The sequence below is a fragment of the Equus przewalskii genome, chromosome 1 (assembly GCF_037783145.1).
Source record: "Equus przewalskii isolate Varuska chromosome 1, EquPr2, whole genome shotgun sequence".
NCBI classification, from domain to species: domain Eukaryota; kingdom Metazoa; phylum Chordata; class Mammalia; order Perissodactyla; family Equidae; genus Equus; species Equus przewalskii.
Window position 1 is genome coordinate 123,802,108 of NC_091831.1, and position 19,554 is coordinate 123,821,661.

The 19,554-nt window shown below is 49.3% G+C and overlaps 1 protein-coding gene across 10 annotated transcripts in view; it reads right to left on the reverse strand.

The window, feature by feature from the left end:
• Nucleotides 1-6,099: 6,099 nt before the first annotated feature.
• PAQR5 (progestin and adipoQ receptor family member 5) overlaps nt 6,100-19,554 on the reverse strand; it is an 81,546-nt gene continuing 68,091 nt past the window's right edge. For 5 of the 10 annotated variants that reach the window (XM_070622228.1, XM_008541548.2, XM_070622185.1 and 2 more), the window contains 3 exons: nt 14,996-15,092; nt 12,916-13,057; nt 6,100-9,663 (listed from right to left, as the gene is read on the reverse strand). In XM_070622228.1, the coding sequence (XP_070478329.1) occupies nt 9,422-9,663; nt 12,916-13,057; nt 14,996-15,092 (481 nt within the window). In that variant the 3' untranslated portion in view covers nt 6,100-9,421. Of the gene's footprint in view, nt 9,664-12,915; nt 13,058-14,995; nt 15,093-17,656; nt 17,799-19,554 lie in introns of all 10 variants that reach the window. The other 5 variants (XM_008541538.2, XM_070622178.1, XM_070622202.1 and 2 more) reach the window with 1 other exon arrangement.

Below are 19,554 nucleotides of genomic sequence, written 5' to 3' on the forward strand. Positions count from 1 at the left end.
GGGGCCTCAGAGGAAGTGCCTGTTTTGCCGGAAGTGGCGCTCATCTCCTAGGCGACCGACGCGGAAAGGGCCTAAGGAGTCTGGATGTCACGGGGGCGGGGCTTGCCGGCGGTCTTCAACTGTGAAATCCATCCCCTTCCATTCTCCGATGAGGAGACTGAGGATTTGTCTTCCTACAGCACAAGAAGGACGATGGAAGGGCAAGTCCCGGGGTGATTCAGAGGGGTCAGCTACGTCGTTCCCGCCCAGGAGTGCTGTGCCCTGCGCAGAGTCTCAGACCCCCTTTCTGGCTGCCACATCACGACAGCATCTTGGCTTCCGTTCTGTCTCTTCTTTACCTTCCCTGGGTTCACCCTTTCTGGTTCCTCCAGCTCTTGTACCTAGATATACATTGTTTTATCAAATTCTTGTTAATATTTGATGCTGGGCATACAGAGATGAAAAAAATTTGGTCCTTGCCCTTGAGGAGCTACGTCCAGAACCACTATTTTCTTAGATGAACTGATTCTATCTCATTTCGACCTTTGCCCCTAAACTGATGACTATCAAACATGCATCAACATCTGTGCTCTTGTGGAACTCTAGTCCCATCTGCACAACTTCCTACAGACCGGACACCAGCGAGGATAGACATAATCCTTGGCCCATATTGTTCCACCTAAACATGGTTCTGACCTTTACTATTACAAACATAGTTATAGTGAATAAACTTGGAAGTTCATCGTTTTTCACAATGCAAGTAAATCTGTAGGATAAACTCCTAGAAGTGCTGAGTCAAAGACTATATGTGTGCATAATATTTTACAGGTGCTGCTAAACTGGCCTGCATGAAGGCCATCCAAATGTACACTCCCACCAGCCATGTATGACAGTGCCTGTTTTGCAAAAATTCTCAGACAAAAAAGTGTTATCAAACTTTTCAATAGATGTTGATCTAATAGGTGAAAAAAAATCACAACGTAGTTTAAATTCTGTTTTATGATGAATGAGGTTGAGTGTTTGTTCACATATTCAAGAGCCATTTGTGCTTCCTTCTCTATGAACTGTGTCCATATACTTTACTTCCTTGTTCTATCGAGTTGTCAGCTTTTCTTATTGATTTGTAAAAGCTCTTCATATACTAAAGAAATTGGTCCTCATCCAAAATATGAATTCAAATATTTTATAGTTCATAATATCATTTTTATTTTAATTTGTTTATCTTGTTTTGTGACAGCTTAGAAAAAAATTTAGGTAGCCAAATTTATCAGTCTTTTATGCCTTCTGTTTTGTGTCATACTAGAAGTCTTCCCCACTCTGAGATAATTTTTTTTTATTTTATATTTTTTCCCAGTGTTTTATTGCTGTTTTTTATGTTTGTCTGAACCATTAGAACTTTCTGTGTTGTCCAGTGAGAGGTCGGGATCTGTGTCATTTAGGAATTGGATTTGGCTGCTAGCTACTTACCTTTTAGTTGCTCTTCAGTCTGGCTTTCGCCTCATCTCTCCATTGGAATTCTTCTCACCGAGATCAGCACCTCCTTGATGCGAAATCGAATTGACCCTTCCCCACTCTTATCTAACTTGACCTCTCAACAGCACTAGAAAGTATTTCCCATTCCTCTCTTCCTATGCCTTTGTTTATTCTCATAACTCTCCAGCCCATTTCTCAACTTCATTTTGAGTTCTTTTCGCTCCCTTAGATGTTATGCCTTGGAATTTTGACCTGGTCACTAGCTGGCCCGCTCCCTAGACATTCCCAACCACTCCCATGGCTTCACATACGACTCACCTTTGTACTTCTCAGCTCCAGACCCATATATCCAGCTGCCTTCCGGATTCTCCACTTGGGGGTCCCCCAGGCATCTCACACCTCACACATCCCAATCGCTCCCCTGAACCTGCTCCCTGTCGGTGGGTGGCATCACCATCAACCACCCACCCGAGCCAGACGCTGAGGTACTTTCTTTGACTTTTCCCTCTCCTTTTCCAGCATTTAATCACCAAATCTTGACAGTTCTACCTACGAGACAGCCTTCAAGCCTCTCCACTTCTCTCCATCCCCGTGGCCATTACCGTCTCTCATCCGGATGACTGCAGCAGTATTCTAACAGGCCTCCCTGCTGCCACCCTCCAATCTGGGCTCCTTTTGTAGCCAGCTCACCTCTCCATCACAGACCCGATCACAGCACTCCCCTGCTTGATGCTCTGCAGTAGCTTCCCGTTGCTGATTGCTGGAGACCCTCAACAGGGCCCTGGGGCTCTCCGAGCTCATCGCCTAACACTACCCCGGCACTGCTCCGGCCATGTTGAACTTCAGTGCCCTCAACACACTGGGCTCACACAACATTCCTTCTGCTGTCAAGCTGCCCTCCGTCCCTTCCTCTGACAATGCCTCCTCATCCTCAGTCTTCTGCCAGCTACCCTGCTCTAGATCCCGGACCCCTGCTCTGTATCCACAGTCCCCTGCACTCCCCCAGTCACCGCACCAGTTGATTTGCTTCAGCCGTCACATCCCAATTTGCAATAACTGTTTACTGCTGTCTCCTCTCCAGCTTATCCCCACAGCCTCACTAGATGGCACTGTTGCACCCCTGGCGCCTAGCCATGGAGGCCCTCCACAAATGTTTTGAAGGAATGAATGAACAGTCGAGGACCCAGTGACATTGCACCACCTGTAGCTTTTCTTCAGGCCAGTTTCCTCTTCCTCACTTCTATCTGTATTAAAGCTCTCTGGCTTATTAATTTTCTTTAAAATGCCATTCCATTATATCATTTCTCTGGGTGTCCCACAGGCACCTTACACCTAACACATCCTACTCTCTTCCCTGGAAGGGCTCCCCATAGCCAGTAAAAGATTTGTATTTTCTCCTAGAACTAGAATTACAATTAGAGATCCAGGTGAGAGAAGGAGACAGGGAGGGAGCAGAACCGGGAGGCTTCTTTTAAAAGTCAAGGTTATTGAGGTATAGTTCACACACAGTAAAATTCACCCCTTGTAGTTGCGCCATCTATGTATTTGACAAACACACACCATCCTGTAACCCCTGCCACAATCAAATCTATAATATCCCCATCACACCAAAAATTCCCTTGTGCTGTCCCTTTGTCGTCAATCACCTTCCCCTCCCCCACCAGCCCTTGGCAACTACTTTTCTGACTTCCTTCCTTAAGAGTTTTGTCTTCTCCGGAAGGTCTCCTCTTCCACTCAGCATGATGCTTTTGAGATTCATCCACGTGTTGCCCGTGTCAGTGATTTGGTCGTTTTTTATTGCTGAGTGGTATTCCATTGTATGATGCATGACCATTTATCCATTCACTAGCTGATGGACTCAGGTTGTTTCCACTTTTTGGTGATTATGAATGAAACTAGAATTATCTGCGTAAAGGTCTTTATGTAGACATGTGTTTTCATTTCCCTTGGCTAGGATTGCTGCTCTTGTGGTAAGTGTAAGTTTAACTTTATGAGAAACTGCCAAACTGGACTGAGAGTCTTTTGGGGTGTTCTGAGACCCAGCTTCCAACATGGGGTGGGGGTTCCCCACACCAGCAAACAATTTTCAGACACCAGCAGGATGTCCAAGAATTCAACTCAGTTCTGACACTGTCTACCAGGAGATGGCATCAGATCCCACAGGTTAAGGATTGTCCCACAAGACTGCCCCTCCCCCACTTCAGACACCAGTCACAAGCCCAGGTTGTAGTCACCTGTGCTTCTGACCAACCAGCTACAGATTGGAAGTTCCAACGACCCCCTCCTTGGACTTCAGACTCCAGTTGCAAGTCCAGGTTGTTACTTGTTCTTCTGACCAACAGGCTGTAAATCAGAGGTTCCCATGACCCCCTCCTCAGGTTCAATTAATTTGCTAGAGCGGCTCACAGAACTCGGAGAAACATTTTACTTACTAGATCACCAGATAAGAATAAAACTGAGGGACAGCCAGATGGAAGGGATGCACAGGGCTGGTGTGTGGGGAGGGGCGCAGAGCTTCCGTGTCCTCTCCAAGCTTGCCACTCTCCCAGCACCTCCATGTGTTCACCAACCCCAGGGCTCTCTGAACTCTGTCCTTTTGGGTTTTTATGGAGGTTCCATTCCGTGGGCATGACTGGTTAAACCAGTGGCCATTGGTGATTGAGCTCCCTCTCCAGCCCAGAGGCCAAGGGGGTGGGACTGAAAGGTCCAACCCTCTAATCACACGCTTGGCTCCACTGGGATCCATGCAACCAGCATCCTCGGGTGCTTTCCAGGAGTCACCTCATTCACATAACAAAGACACCTTTATCACTCTCAATACTTAGGAAATTCCGTGGTTTCTGGGAGCTGTGAACCAGGAACTGTGGACAAAGACCAAATCTATATGAGAAAAATATTTTGCTCATCTAAATGACCAAATCTATATTTATTATAAATGATAATATTGCAGAGGGTCTTATGCGAATCACTGCAGACAGGCTGACACTGCACAGGTTCAAAGCCATAAATTAATGCAGCCACCCAGTTAAGCAAGTGCAGCTGTGGGAACCCATGGCCAGAACCTGCTGAAGCCCAGTGTCTGAGGGAAGGCGGTGAAAGGAGACGGGACTGCTGTGGGAGCTGGGACACACCCAACCCAGCTCCCACACATGGACCCAGAGTTCTCTCCCCGGCCCTGCTATTCACTCCATGGCCTTGGAAACACAGTTTCACATTCCCGGGCCATCTGTAAAGTGAATGATGTTAGTATTTTATATACTCAAAAAACAAATTAATAAAATCAACAAGCTTGGACGGGAAACTAAAACTGATACAAAAAGAAACAAATGATCTGAACCATATTTCACATGAACAACATACTCACACGTAAAGGGGGCTATAACAAACCCAGGTAATTTAGACCATTTAGACTATATGCCCTCAGGCTCAAGACAAAAAGAACTGGAAACATATGCTGAATTCTAATTAGTAGGCTTTTTTTTTTTTGCAGACACAGGTTAGTAATTCTGAAATGATGTTCTGTACATTCTAGGACTGAGCAAAAATGTAAATATATTGTGGATAATGGAAGCCAAGTTTCTCGTTCTTAGAGAAGAGAGTTACAGAAATATCAAAAGCGGGAGGGGAAAAGTACCTGGGAATTCTTTGTACTATTTGGCAGCATTTTTCTAAGTCTGAAATTATGTCAAAAAAAAAGTTTGGACTCTGCCAGTGCTTCTTCAAGTCCTTTATATTAAAAACCACCTAGGGCTTTTGATACAAATTCAGAACTCCAAGACGCCCCCCCACCCCCGCCGCGGGTATTTTGTGTGTGTTCATTTGGACATGAGAATGTTCATTTTACATCGAACACCTTTTTGAAAGGCCAGATTGAACTATCTTTGAGGTCCCTTGTCCCATGCTCTGGAAGAGGCGAAAGTTAAGCCAGTTTTAGAAATCTGTTGCCTGGGATGCAGATAATGGGCGTGACAACTCTGTCTGTCTGAAGTACATTTATGACAGAGTCGAAGTATTCATACATATACCAAGTGGATGCAGGAAAGCCCCATGGGCAATCTCCCAGGAAGAACATTCAGGAGAAAGTCCAGAATTCTTCAAAAGTCAAGCCATCTAGACATCTTCTGGAGTTACCCATTTCAGGGATGAGTGGCCTGGTTTCCATCCTTCCAATAGGACAAGTGCCTGCTGGCCTTGGGGCCTTTGCACTTACTGCTACCTCGACCTGAAACACTTTACCTCGGACTTGCTGGCACAGCTGGCTCCTCTCTGCCCATCAAATTTCTCCTCCAATGTCCACTTATCAGAGCATCCATCCACTCTCGCCTGCCCTACCCTACCCCTCCCTATTCGTTCACCAGGCTTATTTTCTTTATAGCACTTACCACTCTCTGAATTTATCTATCGATCTCATCTGACTGACCGATCAGAACACCAGCTCCATGAGGGAGGGACAGTGTGGGTGTTGTTCACTCCTGTATCCCCAGTTCTGAGGACGGTGTTTGTCCTATATATACCGGACACTAAATCAGTATTCCCTGAATGACTTAGCAATGCACACGTGCACAGGAACGTCTTTCTCATGCTGGATGAACATGTTTGCAGTGTGGTAGGTGAAACATAACCAAACCAAGTGGGAAACAGGACAACTTTATTATAATAAATAAATTTTATTTCTTTTTTCCTCCCACACAGTTTAAGAAAACCAGACATTAGTGTAAGTTAGAAGAACATCACTGAATTTAGAAATGGGTCTTCGGCTTTTCATCGATAATGGATTGTTGACTGAAAATCAGAGGCCGGCATTCAACTATTTACATTGGAAAGTGTTGTTACATAGCGTTAATAGGTGTTTCAGATAAGAAGGGTACCGTGGCCAAAACACATTTGGGACACAGTAGATTCAAACGAAGGGTGACTGCAGCATATCTGACAGCACCACTGCATCCCACTCCGCCTTCCTCAGAACCTCCCATGTGAGCAGGAGCTTGACAAAGATGGCAGCAGACCAAATAATTAAATCACTTTGCACTCAAAAGGCTTCTAAACCTCCCACTTCTAATTCTAATCAACAATGACAAATTCCTTTCTTTAGAAAGAAGATGGAGGTACTCTCTAAAAACTGAGCAATGGAAAACGAACTCTGCTATGAGCTAAGGGAGATACAGTTGACTCATTCAAACACACTCACGTTTTATCACAACTATAACGTTTAGTAAATTTTAGAGCAGTGTTTCTCAAGCAGAGGGAGGGGGAAGAGGGACATCCCATTAGGAGTGTACACGCCCTCTATGTAATCCCTTTTGAGACAGTGGCATGGTGAGCAAATTGGTACCAATGGGAGTATGGCACATCTCTAAAGTGTATTGAAATGTTAAAAAAAAAAATTCGAGAACCCCTACATTAAAAGACATCTTCCTAGAGCAGGCCAGTGGCACAGTGGTTAAGTTTGCATGCTCTGCTTCGGCGGCCCAGGGTTTGCTGGTTCGGATCCTGGGCACAGACCTACATACCTCTCGTCAATCCATGCTGTGGTGGCATCCCACATAGAAGAAGTAGAAGGACTTACAACTAGGATATACAACTATGTACTGGGGCTTGGGGGAGAAAAAAAAAAAAGGAAGATTGGGAACAGATGTTAGCTCGGGGCCAATCTTCCTCACCAAAATGTATTAAAAAAAAAAAGACATCTTCCCAGTGAGGTCTTCCACTGACCCACTGCCAACCTTTTTGACTTTCTGGAATGGCTTAGGCAAAACTATACCGACAGTAGACTTAATACTTAGTGTATTTGAACCCATTCTCACTCCACATTAGAAGCTTCCAGTGTACTGCAAACTGTTATAAAGTTTTAATTTGTAACACTATCCAAAAGTATACAATGGGACTAAGTTTACCAAACTTATACAAACATTATGAAAGGGTCTTATTTTGTTGACTTAATGTTTCATTTTCACCATTAAGCATGAAGCAAAACAGCATAACCAAAGATTAAATAATCTAAAGTCCTTCAAATTAATCACCCATTATCTTTCAAGTATTTCTAAGACAAACGAAGAACATTATTTTACTCTTTTATAAACAAGAGAATTTAAAAGCCTTCATGTCTTTGGCATTACTAGAATAGGGAATTTAAACTGTACCTTTTTCACTATAAAAATGAAGTACAAAAAGATGAAATGGAAGTCCATAGACCCTGCTGGAGTAAAATTCCATTAACGATGTCAGATTCTTGCCAAAAAAACAAATTTTGTCATGCAGCTTGCAATTAATGTCCCCAAAATTTACCAGCCCATATAATTTTATCAGTCTACCTTCCCCAGAGGAAGTAAACAAGTAATAAAACTAATGAAATCATATTTCTTGACTACTCTCATCCAATATAAATTGTTACTTGTCCTCAGAGGATTGGATGATAAACTGTTTACAAGGCCATTCAAGTGTCTGGGCCAGTTAACCATGGAGTCAGTATTCTAAGATATGGGGGTGTTCCTGAGTCAGCCAAGAGGAGCCTGCATTGTGATGGATGGCCCCCGAAGTCATTAGCAAGTGCAGATCAGGGGTGGATGGGCCTCTGTTAAAAACTGTTTTGTGTCAGCATTTCTGTACTCCCTGGAAACACCATGAAATACTGAACTTTAATTAGTAATGCAACAGATGAGAAAATGCTCAGTGTTAAGTACTATGCAGAGCAGAAAGCAGGGGACACATCCTCAGGTGGTGAGTTGCTGATCATTAGATCAATCAGAACAAAAGCTGATAGGCCCAGAGTCTGCTGGAATTCGTGACACCAGCATTTCTTCAAGTTTGGCCTGTGGCCCTTCTGCGTTAGAATGAGCTGCGGACCTGCTCCCTCCCAGGCAAATCTCCTCCAGGAAACCTACATTCAACCAGTACAGCGGAATCTCCTGGTTTGCCCCACAAATCTGCATTTGTCACAAGCTCACCAAGTGTTTCTGATTCACTGTAAAGCTTGAGAATCACTACATTTGGACAACACTTTGGCAAGGCCTTTAGCGTCCTCTGCACATGAACACTCCATTTTGCAGCATATCTAAAATGCTGAAGCAACATCAAATGTATGACATCCCCAAATACAGCACTGGCATTGGTTTAAAAGGTGACAGAAAAGCACAACCAACCCGGATTAACTCAGCCAACTCCCACAGTGTAACACCTTTTACCTGCACTGCATAATACTTTGCAGCATCTAACTGGCAACAAGAAAACAGAGCAAAACAGAAATGATGACACCCACCCATAGGCTGTGGGCTTTAAAGGAAATCCAAATCCACAATGACATGGGAAATGGCACTTTGAAGCAAAATGGACTTGCGGGAAAAGAGGACTCTCTTTCTATTCCTTCCCTTCACAAGGTGAGGAAAGGAAGAAGACCCTTGCCCAAGCCAGGTCTCCTCCTTCTGGAATGCCTTCCCAGTCCCAGGGCCCCCACAGACCCAAGATCGTCTGTCTCGGGTTCCCCGCACTGACCTTTCTGGCTCATTCTCCTCCCACTGCAGGAGCTCTCAGGAGAGATTTTGCTACTTGAAACTCATCAAATGAAGCAAGTTCCATTTTTCAAAGAGCCATACTACAAGGGTATCAGTAAGGCTTAATCCATCTGTTTAATAGTAAATCTACAAGGGTAGTGTGCTTAATCCAATGTTCAAAAAGAACTGAAAAACCCACTTTAAATAAATTTAAAACTTAATGAAGTATTAATAATTTGCCTGAATGAGGACTTACTTGAATCCATGTTCCTCTTAGGAAATCACACACACAGAATCAGTGCACATCGAGAGAAAGTTCCCCAGTTAAATACCTTATTGACACGAACCCACTCAAAAATGCCAAGACAACAACCGTTATGAATATTTTAGGCCACTGCAAATTGGTACCATGCCACCAGCTTAGGTGGTTTGGGCATTGTAGCTTAATGCTGACATGGGGCTTGAAAAGCTTATGGTCTGAATCACGTTTCTTTTTTATGTAATTCTGGCTCGGGAATCCGATACAGAGCAGCTGAGAAATAAATTATGTTGCCGAGGCTGAAGACAAGGCACAGAAGTATGGCTCCAGCGATCTGAGGGAAAGACAGGGGTCTGGAGTTGACCAGGAGCCACTCCTGTCTCAGAGTCTTGTCCAGAAGTATGGCTTCCATCTGCACGTGCGTGGCCAGGATCACACACACGTGGAACAGCTGATGACTGTGACCTGTAGCAAACACACAAAAGGCCACTAGGGTCAGCAATAAAAGGAGTGGACTATTGAGACAGGCTATGGCTTGTATGCTAAAAACATTATGCTGAGTGAAAGAAGCCAGGAGCGAGACACCACATATTATACAATTCCATGGACCTCAAATGTCCAGAAAAGGCAAATCCATAGAGACAGAAAGTAGACTAGTGGTTGCCTCGGGCAGGGGGTGGGAATGGGGACTGAGAGTTCATGGGCATAAGGGATCTGACTGGGGTGATGAAAATATTCTAAAGCTCATTTGTCTTGATGGCTGTACAACATGGTAAATTTATTAAAAACATTACTGAATTGTCTATGTGAAATTAGGGAATTATGTGAGATGTAAAATATGCTTCATTAAGTTTATTTTTAAAATGTAATGTGAGAAAAATACAAAGGCCATCAGAGCCAACCAAATCCATTTTTAAAACAACTTGTCCACCAGTCCTGTTTTTCACATGAAAAACTTAGGCGTCATGTGCTGGCAAAGGTCATCTCCTGAGAGCCAGTGCTAGTCAGCTCAGACTCTGACTTCAAGGTCAAAGGAGAAGCCAGCTACATTTTCTGTTGGCCACTTATGAGGAGGTCCTCTCCCTCCTGCTGGGTAATCCCACACATGACCAGGAGCTCTTCTTCCCGATGACCTGCAGGAACTCAGCGCACTGAGTATGCATCCACAGAGGGTGGGAGCCCAGGGGAGGGTGGCGGCAGTGGGCAGGCACATGCGGATTTGGCGGTCGGTGAAAAAAGGAGTCCGTTGCCCAGGGCCGGGGACTGCTTTAAGGGACAACCCTCAGAAACCAGGAGTAAGAGGAGAAGACCACGTGTCATGGCTGAATTATGTCTCCCTCTTCCAAATTCAGATGTTGTTGAAGTCCTAACCCCCAGCACCTCAGAATATGACCATGTTTGGAGAGAGGGTCTTGAAGAGACAAGTTAAAATGAGGTCACCAGGGTGGGGCCCACTATGACTGGCGTCCCTATAAGGAGAGGCGATTAGCATAGTAACATGCAGGGACACACAGGGAAGGCCATGTGAAGACACACGGAGAAGCCAGCCATCTGCAAGCCAAGGAGAGAGGACTCAGAGGACTCAGAACAAACCAACTCTGCCGACACCTTGATCTCAGACTTCTAACTTCCAAAACTGTGAGAAAATAAATCTCTGCTGTTTAGCCCACGCAGTCTGTGGTTCTTTGTTATGGCAGCCCCAGCAAACTAATACAACACGAGAGTTAAATAAGGATTCTCCTTCAGTGAAAAAAAAGGCAGAGTTTAATGTCACACCCCCAGGACCGATGCCAGAGTAAGTATTCAACAAATGTGTCCCAGGAAGGAACCAGCGCGGCCACCTGCACTACTGAACAGGAGCAGAGTCAGGAAGGAGCAGGCAGGAGAGTTGAGGCTTCTCAAGGGGGTGGCCCATGAGGTCCTACAGCAGGAGCTGCCAGGGCCCCAGTCTCCGTGCCCAGGCAGGTACCTGGAGGTGCCACCCTGCCTCACTCAAGCTACACTAATGGGCTGTGTGCGATTTCCAAATCCGTGTCTGACACGGCAAAGTGGCTCCTTATCCAGGAGAGAGCTGAATAAAGGTCTCCCTTATTCAGGAGAGGGCCCTCTCCAAGGGCCCAGGGCCAAGCACAGAGAGGTGACTGGCTATGCTCTCCACCTGAGGCCAACCTGTCTCTTGAAGCCAACCTGTCTCCATTAGGGCAGGAGGCCAGATGGAGAGGGCCGTGAGCAGGGCCCTCTCTGAAGTGTGGCTGCAGCAGGAAGAGTGCTTTCAGCAATCCCGCCCGACAGGGACAGGAGCAGCTTCCTATGGGCCCGCGCCAACCACGCAGGTCCTGGCACTTCCCGGGTGGGCACTGGAGAGGAAGCCCCACGTCCACAGCCTCCGCTATTTAAGGACGGAGAACTTTCCAAACGCTTTGTTAACATACGGATCTGCTATTAACTGCTGTCTGGCAAATTCCTGCCAAAGGGGTGTTTTTCTGCTCTGAAAATCCCTGGGCCCAGGAGGATGGGATAGAGGTGAGTAAACAAAATGTTACTGAGAAGCCAGGGAGGTGGCAAAATAAGGCCCAGGACCGTTTTCCCTGCAGCCCCAAGACTTCCTGCACGACCCCCTGCACTTCACCCAGGTGGGGCTGCGGAGGTGGACATGGGCGGCGGCTTCCTGCAGGCTGGTTCCAATTCCTGGGCACTCTCATCTCCCACCTTTTTTGAAATCTGTCCTCTAAGCATTCCGCTAGTTGTAATCCCTTCTGGCAGGAGCGAATAAGTAAGGGAGAGAATCCTCTAATGGGAGCCAACACAGCAGATCTGGCCACGTCTTGGGTGGGGGAGGTGGAAAATCATGGACAACATGGGTTTGTGGGAACCAAGGTTCCTGCGCACCACGTGGGGACAAGGACTGACCCTTGGACCCCCATGATAGCTTCTCTAAGGAGCTCTTATCGCCCAGACTCATCAGCCTCACCAGACGCGACCGGAGGGTGCCCTCCTCCAGCCAGTCCCAGAGCCAGTGTCGGGGAGACGCGTTCCACAGACAGTGGGGGAAGGAACTCTCCCAGCAGGCGTGAACACCTGTGGCTCTGACACCTACTCTCCACCATGTCACTTCTCTAACTTTAGGGAGCTCCGGCTCACCCGGAGCCTTGGTGGTACACAGCCTCTGAGTGAGTGCTGGGCCCCACCCCCAAGTTTCTGGTTCAGGATGTCTGGGGTGGGGCCCGAGAATCTGCACGTTCCCAGATGATACTGGTACTGCTGGTCTGGGGACCACACCTGAGAACCACTACTCTACCATGATTCCTGGCCCCATCGCACCCACCTGAACAAGACAAAGACACTTTCCTCTCCTCTGCAGGGCTCCCTGCCATCCGCACCCTGTCTTTCCTCATCCTCTCCAGGGCTGCCCTCAATGTTCATTCAGTAATGGGCTTTCACAGTCTAGAAAATAATGGGACTCCCCTGGCCCCATATCCCACAGGGATGCTTTAGAGTCCCAGACTTAGCTGCTCTCCGTCCTCCCCTACCCTACCTGACAGTTCATTGGCTAGGTACATCCCGGCCTCTGTCAACTTACAATTTCATCACCTTGGCCCATGCTTGGAGAACGTCCTGCTCCTGCCTCCATTCTACAACTGCATGCACTGGGGTCAGGGATGGGAGCCCTCCCCAGGTGGGAGGGAGGGCAAGGACAGGGTGACCCCACACACTCACCGATGTAGTCGAAGCGTCCAGGGGCCAGGCGCTCCGGCAGGTGCGCAGAGTAGAAGAAAGAGGCCAGGAGGGTTATGGCCGTGTGCTTCTGGTGGTACAAGGTGGCTTCGTTCTGTGCGCTCTCCCCAGGGAACAGGAACAGCTGCGGGTATTTAAAGAGATGTCAGGTCTTGAGGGGGACCCTCTTCCTTCTCATCACACGCGTGCGGATTCCGCAGGCCGAGGCCCTCTCCTCCTCAGATCTGTAGCTGGAAAGAGGAACTCTCAGGGACTGTGTGAGCAGAATTTCTATTCTGAGTGGGATCAACTGAGACCCAAGCCAACTGTATTTTAATCCTCCATATACTCATGAGAGCCTTTGGGTTATTTAATTACAAAGAAAAAAAAAGGAAAGAAAAGAAAGAAAGGAAAACAAAAGAAGAGGAAAGGAAAGAAAAATTCTATTAAATATATTGCTACTTTTTTTCTGGGGGTAAAATATGAGTTTAGTAAAAAGTGGTCTATTCACACTTGAACTCACTTCTAACCAGCACATCCACTGAATTGATGCTCCTAATTAAGGCTTTAAGGCCTAGAAATCCCTGGAAGGCCTTCAAGAGTCATCAAAAAGTATTAATTAGGGCCATTATACTGTTTTAGAGTTCAGTATAGCTTTTGTATCATTGTTGTAAATAAGGCCAGCAGCCATGACTTACTGAGGGCACTAGGCCAGGCCTTCTACTTGCACCCTTTCATGGGAGCCTCAACAATTCCCACGAGGCACACCCTACGGCCCCCATTTTGCAGACAGGGAAGCTGGGCTGGAGGGTGACTTGCAAACCACAAATTAGTGGTGAAGTCAGGATCTGGATCCCAGCAAGCTGATTCCAGAAGCTGTGTGCTCATCAGCATCTCCATTTAGGATCAGGCCTCCCCAACTCACTGCCCACTGGCTGATGCAGCCGAGGGCCAGGAGTGCACAGCGCTCGTAATGATGCAGAAGCTGTGCTGTGTGATTTGGTGGCACGTGAGACCAGCTTGTTCTCTCTGTTCTGGTTTCCTGTGCATGGTCTGTGTCTTGAGGAAGGAGTCAGGGGAATGGGCTGCATCCCCATCTCCGGGTGGAGGCCCCCAAGACCACACAGGCAGAGCACAGAGCACGTGCTCAATGCCCCAGCTGGTGGAGCCAGCTCTACTCGTCTCCTTCACTCCTTGGTCCTGACATTTCGGTCCGGTGCATCAGACCCACAGGCTGCCTGGCAGGGGAACTCCACTCACTGGGTGTTGGCCACGTGCCAGGCATTGATCTGTTGATTTGATTCATCCATTCTACCCACTGTGAAGGAGGTTATGTTAACCTCATTTACAGATGAGGAAACTGAGGCTCAGAGAGGTTATGTGCATTGCCTAAGGTCACACAGCCAGGGAGCAGTGGGACTGGGATTTGAACTCAGGTCTATCTGACTCGGGAGTGCATGGATTTCCCCCTTCTTGTCTTCCCCTCTACACCCTCTTTCTTCACGTTCTCCATCTGATTTCCATCTATCCTTTAGGACCATCATTCATACTTTTTCCTTCACTACTGATAATCTGTTAATTGATGATAATATATAACAACGTATTTATTGGACTCTCGGCACCAGCCAGCACCTCACATGTTATCTCAGGTGATCCTCCCCACCGCCTGATGAGAGGCGGCATTATTACCATGCCCCATTTCCAGAGGAGGGAAAGCAAGACACAGAGAGGGCAGATAACTTGCCCAGAGGCTTGCAGGGAGTAAGTATTAGAGATCTGCTCCAGAGCCCGCTCTCCTGGTCACTCTACTAAACCCCAGGCTGCCTCCGTGCCCAGCCCTCCATGATTGCTCCAGAGCCCCCAGTCAGTGCTGGCCACTGGCCCACCTCCCACGGTTTGGCAGGGCCTCTGTGCTCATGCCATCTCCTAACTACTCTGCAGGGGCCAGTGAGGGAGCAGGTGGTCTTGACTCCTGCGTGTCCTACAGTGGCCTGTGTGGTGCTCTGACCCCCAGGAGCTCAGGAGCTCAACTGATTCCCTGGTGTTGCCAACAGGCAGAGAGGGGCTGGAGCCAGGCCCTTACCCTGTAGAAGATGGGAACGGAGTCCCAGAGGTAGGGATATGCAAAGGCGAGGACGCGAAGCATCTTATAGAGCCTGGGCTTCTGGATTTCAAGAAACCTGAATCGAGGAGGAAAGGGGGGAGAGAAGGGAATGAAAAGAGTTTCAGTAAATCTCACACACACACACACACACACACATTAAAAATAACCGAGGGCAAGCAGGCAGCAGCATTTCTGCACAGCCTCCTCCTGCAGCAGCGGCTTCCTCAGCAGCCTTTCCCATGTCTCCCACCCCCATGGCAGGGAGTTGTCCTCAGATGAGACAAGGCCTCCAGGGAAGCCACCTCCTGGCACCACAGTGTGACGAGCAGTGGTTCCAGACGAAGCCAGGGAGGAGCATGGGCCGAAGAAGCCTGCCAAGGGCCCAGCTGTCCAACTGCCCAAGAGCTTTCGGGGTCCAGGAACCACCAGGACAGGGGACACGTGGGACACAGGCTCCTGGACAAGCACATCTGTGAGGGTCGAGCTGTCTCACTAGTCAGAGCCGCCCAGGTGATGACCATGCAGAAGGCCTGGCTTCAGTAGGTGTTTAACTACCTTGAGAAATCTCTGGAATGTTTAATGCCACACACGGTGATCCTGGCCTGGGGAAACTGAGTAAACCTGGTCTTTCCTTCTCTCCTTCATCCCCACACTCATCCACCTCCAATCCAAAGACAGATGAAGCCAACGTTAAAACGAAGGTATTCTGTCACCAAGACGGGCAGCTCCTCCGGGACAGAAGATGGTGGAGCCTCAGCTGGCTTGGGCGCAGCCTGGGGAAGGGGCGGCAGCTCAGGGCGTGGGGAGCGGGGCAGCACAGATGGCGGGGAGGACACCGGAGGGGCCAGAAGAATCTCCACAGCAAACCACAGCCCTGGACTGGGGTCGGGTGAGGACGTGCTGACACTGGACTGGGCCCCCAAAGCCAGGGGTGGGGCAGGTACCCGCTTCAACACCACAGTGTGAGTGGGAGGCCGGGTCTCCCCTCGGTGCCCACAGGCTGCAGGGCAAGGCCAGAGGCCCCATGTGGGTGGTGTGCAGAGCCAGGGTGCTGAGGCAGCTGGGACGGCAGTTCTGATGTGGTCTCGAGGACAGAGGAGGCACTGGGGCCCTCTCAGTCTTCCCCTCAGTTCTGCCCTCATCACACTCTCTGGCAGGAACATGTCTGTGTCCCACTGCTGCTCCCCTCCTCTGCTCCCCAGACCCCCTGTCCCAGCCCACAGGCCTGCCCCTTCTCCCCAAAACACGGTCCGTTGCCCCCGGGCTGAGCCAATTTCCCCTGGCTAGGCTGTCCCGGGCAGTCAGCTGACTACAAACCCCACTGCTGCCTGTATCCTGGAGTGTGGGACATGGTAGAGACCCCCACACATGCCTCCTGGGCGGCTGGGGAGCCCTCCTCAAGGGCGGGAGCTGGGTCTTCTCAGGTCTGGATCCCCCGCACACGGCTCAGCAGCCTCTGCGGGCTGGCGTGTTCTGCTCAGCCCTCAGGGCAGCCGAGCGTGGGGATTCCTATTCCAGGCAACAGGTGGCCACTGCGGGCTCCAAGAAGCCCCTCAGCCACCAAGACAAGCTCCCAGTTCACTCAAGCCACCAGCACGCCTCTTCTGTCTGACCCTGCCCATAAACCAGAGAAGCACACAGTGGGCATCGGGTGGAGAAGGAAGAGCAGCTCAAGGAGAAGGAGGAAGAGAAATAAGAGACCTCAGTTCATCATCCTGCCAGACAAGAACCCCAGCCTTGGTGTAAATCACAACCCCCAGGCCAGGTGCGGGCAGCACAGCACCGTGACTTTGCAAGCAGTGTTTGTGACGTGGACAGTCTGGGTTCGCATCCTGCCTCTGCCCTTAGTGGTAAGTGACCCTGGCAGGTTACATAACCTTTGTGCACCTCAGAATCCTCGGGTGTAACACAAGGATGACAACCGCATTCCACAGGCTCGTTGCAAGGATTTGACGAAAGGATATTTGCAAGGAGCTTACAACTGTGTGTGGCACAGAGTAACACTCACTAAATGGCAGCTTTAAAAAAACGTGTGTTGGGGGCCGGCCCAGTGGTGTAGTGGTTAAGTTCACACGGTCCACTTCAGTAGCCTGGGGTTTGCGGGTTCGGATCCCTGACACAGACCTACACACTGCTCATCAACCCATGCTGTGGCACTGCCCCATACACAATAGAGGAAGACCGGCACAGATATTAGCTCAGCGACAATCTTCCTCAGCCCTAAAAAAATAAAGTGTGTTGTAGGGATCTAATCTCTCGCCCTCTCCATCTTGCAGCTAGTGGTACCAGAAAATAGGAAGAGGAGGGAACAGGCGGTTCCGGGCGACTTGTCTAGTAAGAGGCAAAGCTAGGATTTAAAACCAGGGCGGTCTGACTCCCGAGTTTCACACCCTCGCACTGAGTGGCCTCAGACCACTACCCAGCCTTCGTCCTTACCAGCACTCGCTCTGCCCCACGCGGGAACCGAACACGTTCCCGCCGCCCCGGGAACCAGGGCCTGTCTCAGCAGCCTTCTCAGCCTTGCCTGCAGACCCGTCCAGCGCGGCGCGCCCGCTCCCTCCTTCCCCGCACGGCCACCGCCTATCCCTCCGGGATAACGAAGGCTCGCTGTTAAAGCGCGCCCTTGCTGAGGCCACTTACGCAGAAAGACAGCCGGCTCTGGCTGGGGAGGGCCATCCCCCAAAGCATGGACTTCCTGCGACTTGAGAAAATATTTCGCCCGGCCTGATAAAGTTCTTCCCCAGGGGCAAAGGAACCAGCCTCTCCAGCTGCCAAGCCGAGTCTACAGGAAAAAAAAGGACAAAAAGCAGAAGAGAAAAGAGACAGCAACAGAGAATTAAAGGCAGAAGAGCCAGCAGCCACAGAGAGGGGCCTCCCACTACCAAGGCGCAATTCCAGATCCGGCCACACGGTGTCGCTACAGCCAGAGAGTCCGAGCGGGAGGGGCGGGAGCCACAGACAGGCCCCCAGCTCTCCAAGCAGCGCCTGGGACGGCATGAGGGACCTAAACAGTCAAGCCTCTGCCTAGAACCAGATGGTAGGAAACACTGGATTTCAGGAGAAGCCTCCATCCAGAGAGGGGCGATGCAATAACAGTCTATTCCAAAACCTGATCAATCTTGTTGCAACAAGGCTGTCAGTATTTGCAAGCGAATTTTGCAGGATTCACTAGCGGGCCTTTGGAAGCATCATTCTACTGCAGGGGTGTGCGTGACAGGGGTGGCTACGGCTATTTTGTTGTTGTGTGGGTGACACTGCAGGAATGTGGATATTTCCATGTGCTGGCCCCCAGCGCTAGCAACACTAACATCTGGCTGAGCCCTCTGACCCCCAGATGGGCCTGAGAAGGACTGTGTGCTGAGCATGCTGTCTCCAGCCTGGACCTCCAGACCCGCTCCAGGCGGCTGCATGCCACTCTGAGCTGCCAGGGACAGTGTGCTCTCAGGGAGCAGCTCGCTTTCCACCGGGGATGAAAATTCGCCTCTCTCCCTCACGGCACCGACCACAAAGCATTTCACGGAGTGAGTATCTGTCAAAACAACACCACTGGGATGCTTTGGATGGATGAACAAGAAAGTCCCCACAGCGACTTGCGATGTACAGCAAACAGCGTGCAACTAACGTTCCTGGGCAGCGAGGGCACCTTCCGGGGCGTTTTGGTGCTCGGCAGGTATGCCAGGCTGCATTGCCGTCACCCCCATCTGCTCCAAGAGCCACAGAGAGGTCACACATTCTCTCATTTCTCCTCTCAAATGCTATAAAACAAGAAAGCAGTTTTCTGGAACATGTTCACTTGATCCAAATTCCATGATATTAAGGACCAAAAACCAGTCAAGGGGAGTCCACAGTTCTCTATGCGGAGATTTACCTTAAGGACGTGAACTGTGATGGAAGGAACACCATTTAGACCATGATGTTCCAGGAAGCACGTGAATAACTAAAAACTACTAACGGGGTTCCTGGTCTCCTTCTGGGCTCAGGGAAGGAGAAGTGGTTCACTCCTGGCCATGCCACAGACTGAGGGAGCAGGAGAGAGAGGCAGGGGTTGGCGTGGGGGAGGAAGAAGGCAAGGAGAGGAATCTTGGAAAAGGACACTGAAGCACTGGCATTGTAGAACGCCCAAACCAGAGGGAACCCGGAAGACATCTTCTCAGAGGCCCTTGTTTAAGGAGTGGTCCTTGAAGCCCAGAGCGGGCAGTGACTGGCCCAAGGCCACACAGCAAGTCTGTGAAACCCAGGACTCCAGATGGCCCTTGCCCTCCTCTCTACCTACCTCTCCTGAAGTTAAAGGGCCAGAGTCACTCCCTGCACATGAGACATCCTCTCACTCCTCAGACACTAAGGACAGAGGCAGGAAAGAAAACAGAGGACAGGCCTTGTACAGGCAGGGAAACCACTGACGTGGAAAGAAAGAGGCAGGTGGGAAGGACATCGGGAAGGCCCTCAGAAGAGGACAGCCCTGGGAACGTGGCTCTGAGAACGTGGCGTCTGCCCCCTTTCTCCATTTCTGTTCCAGCATAGCCTCCACTGCCCCACTT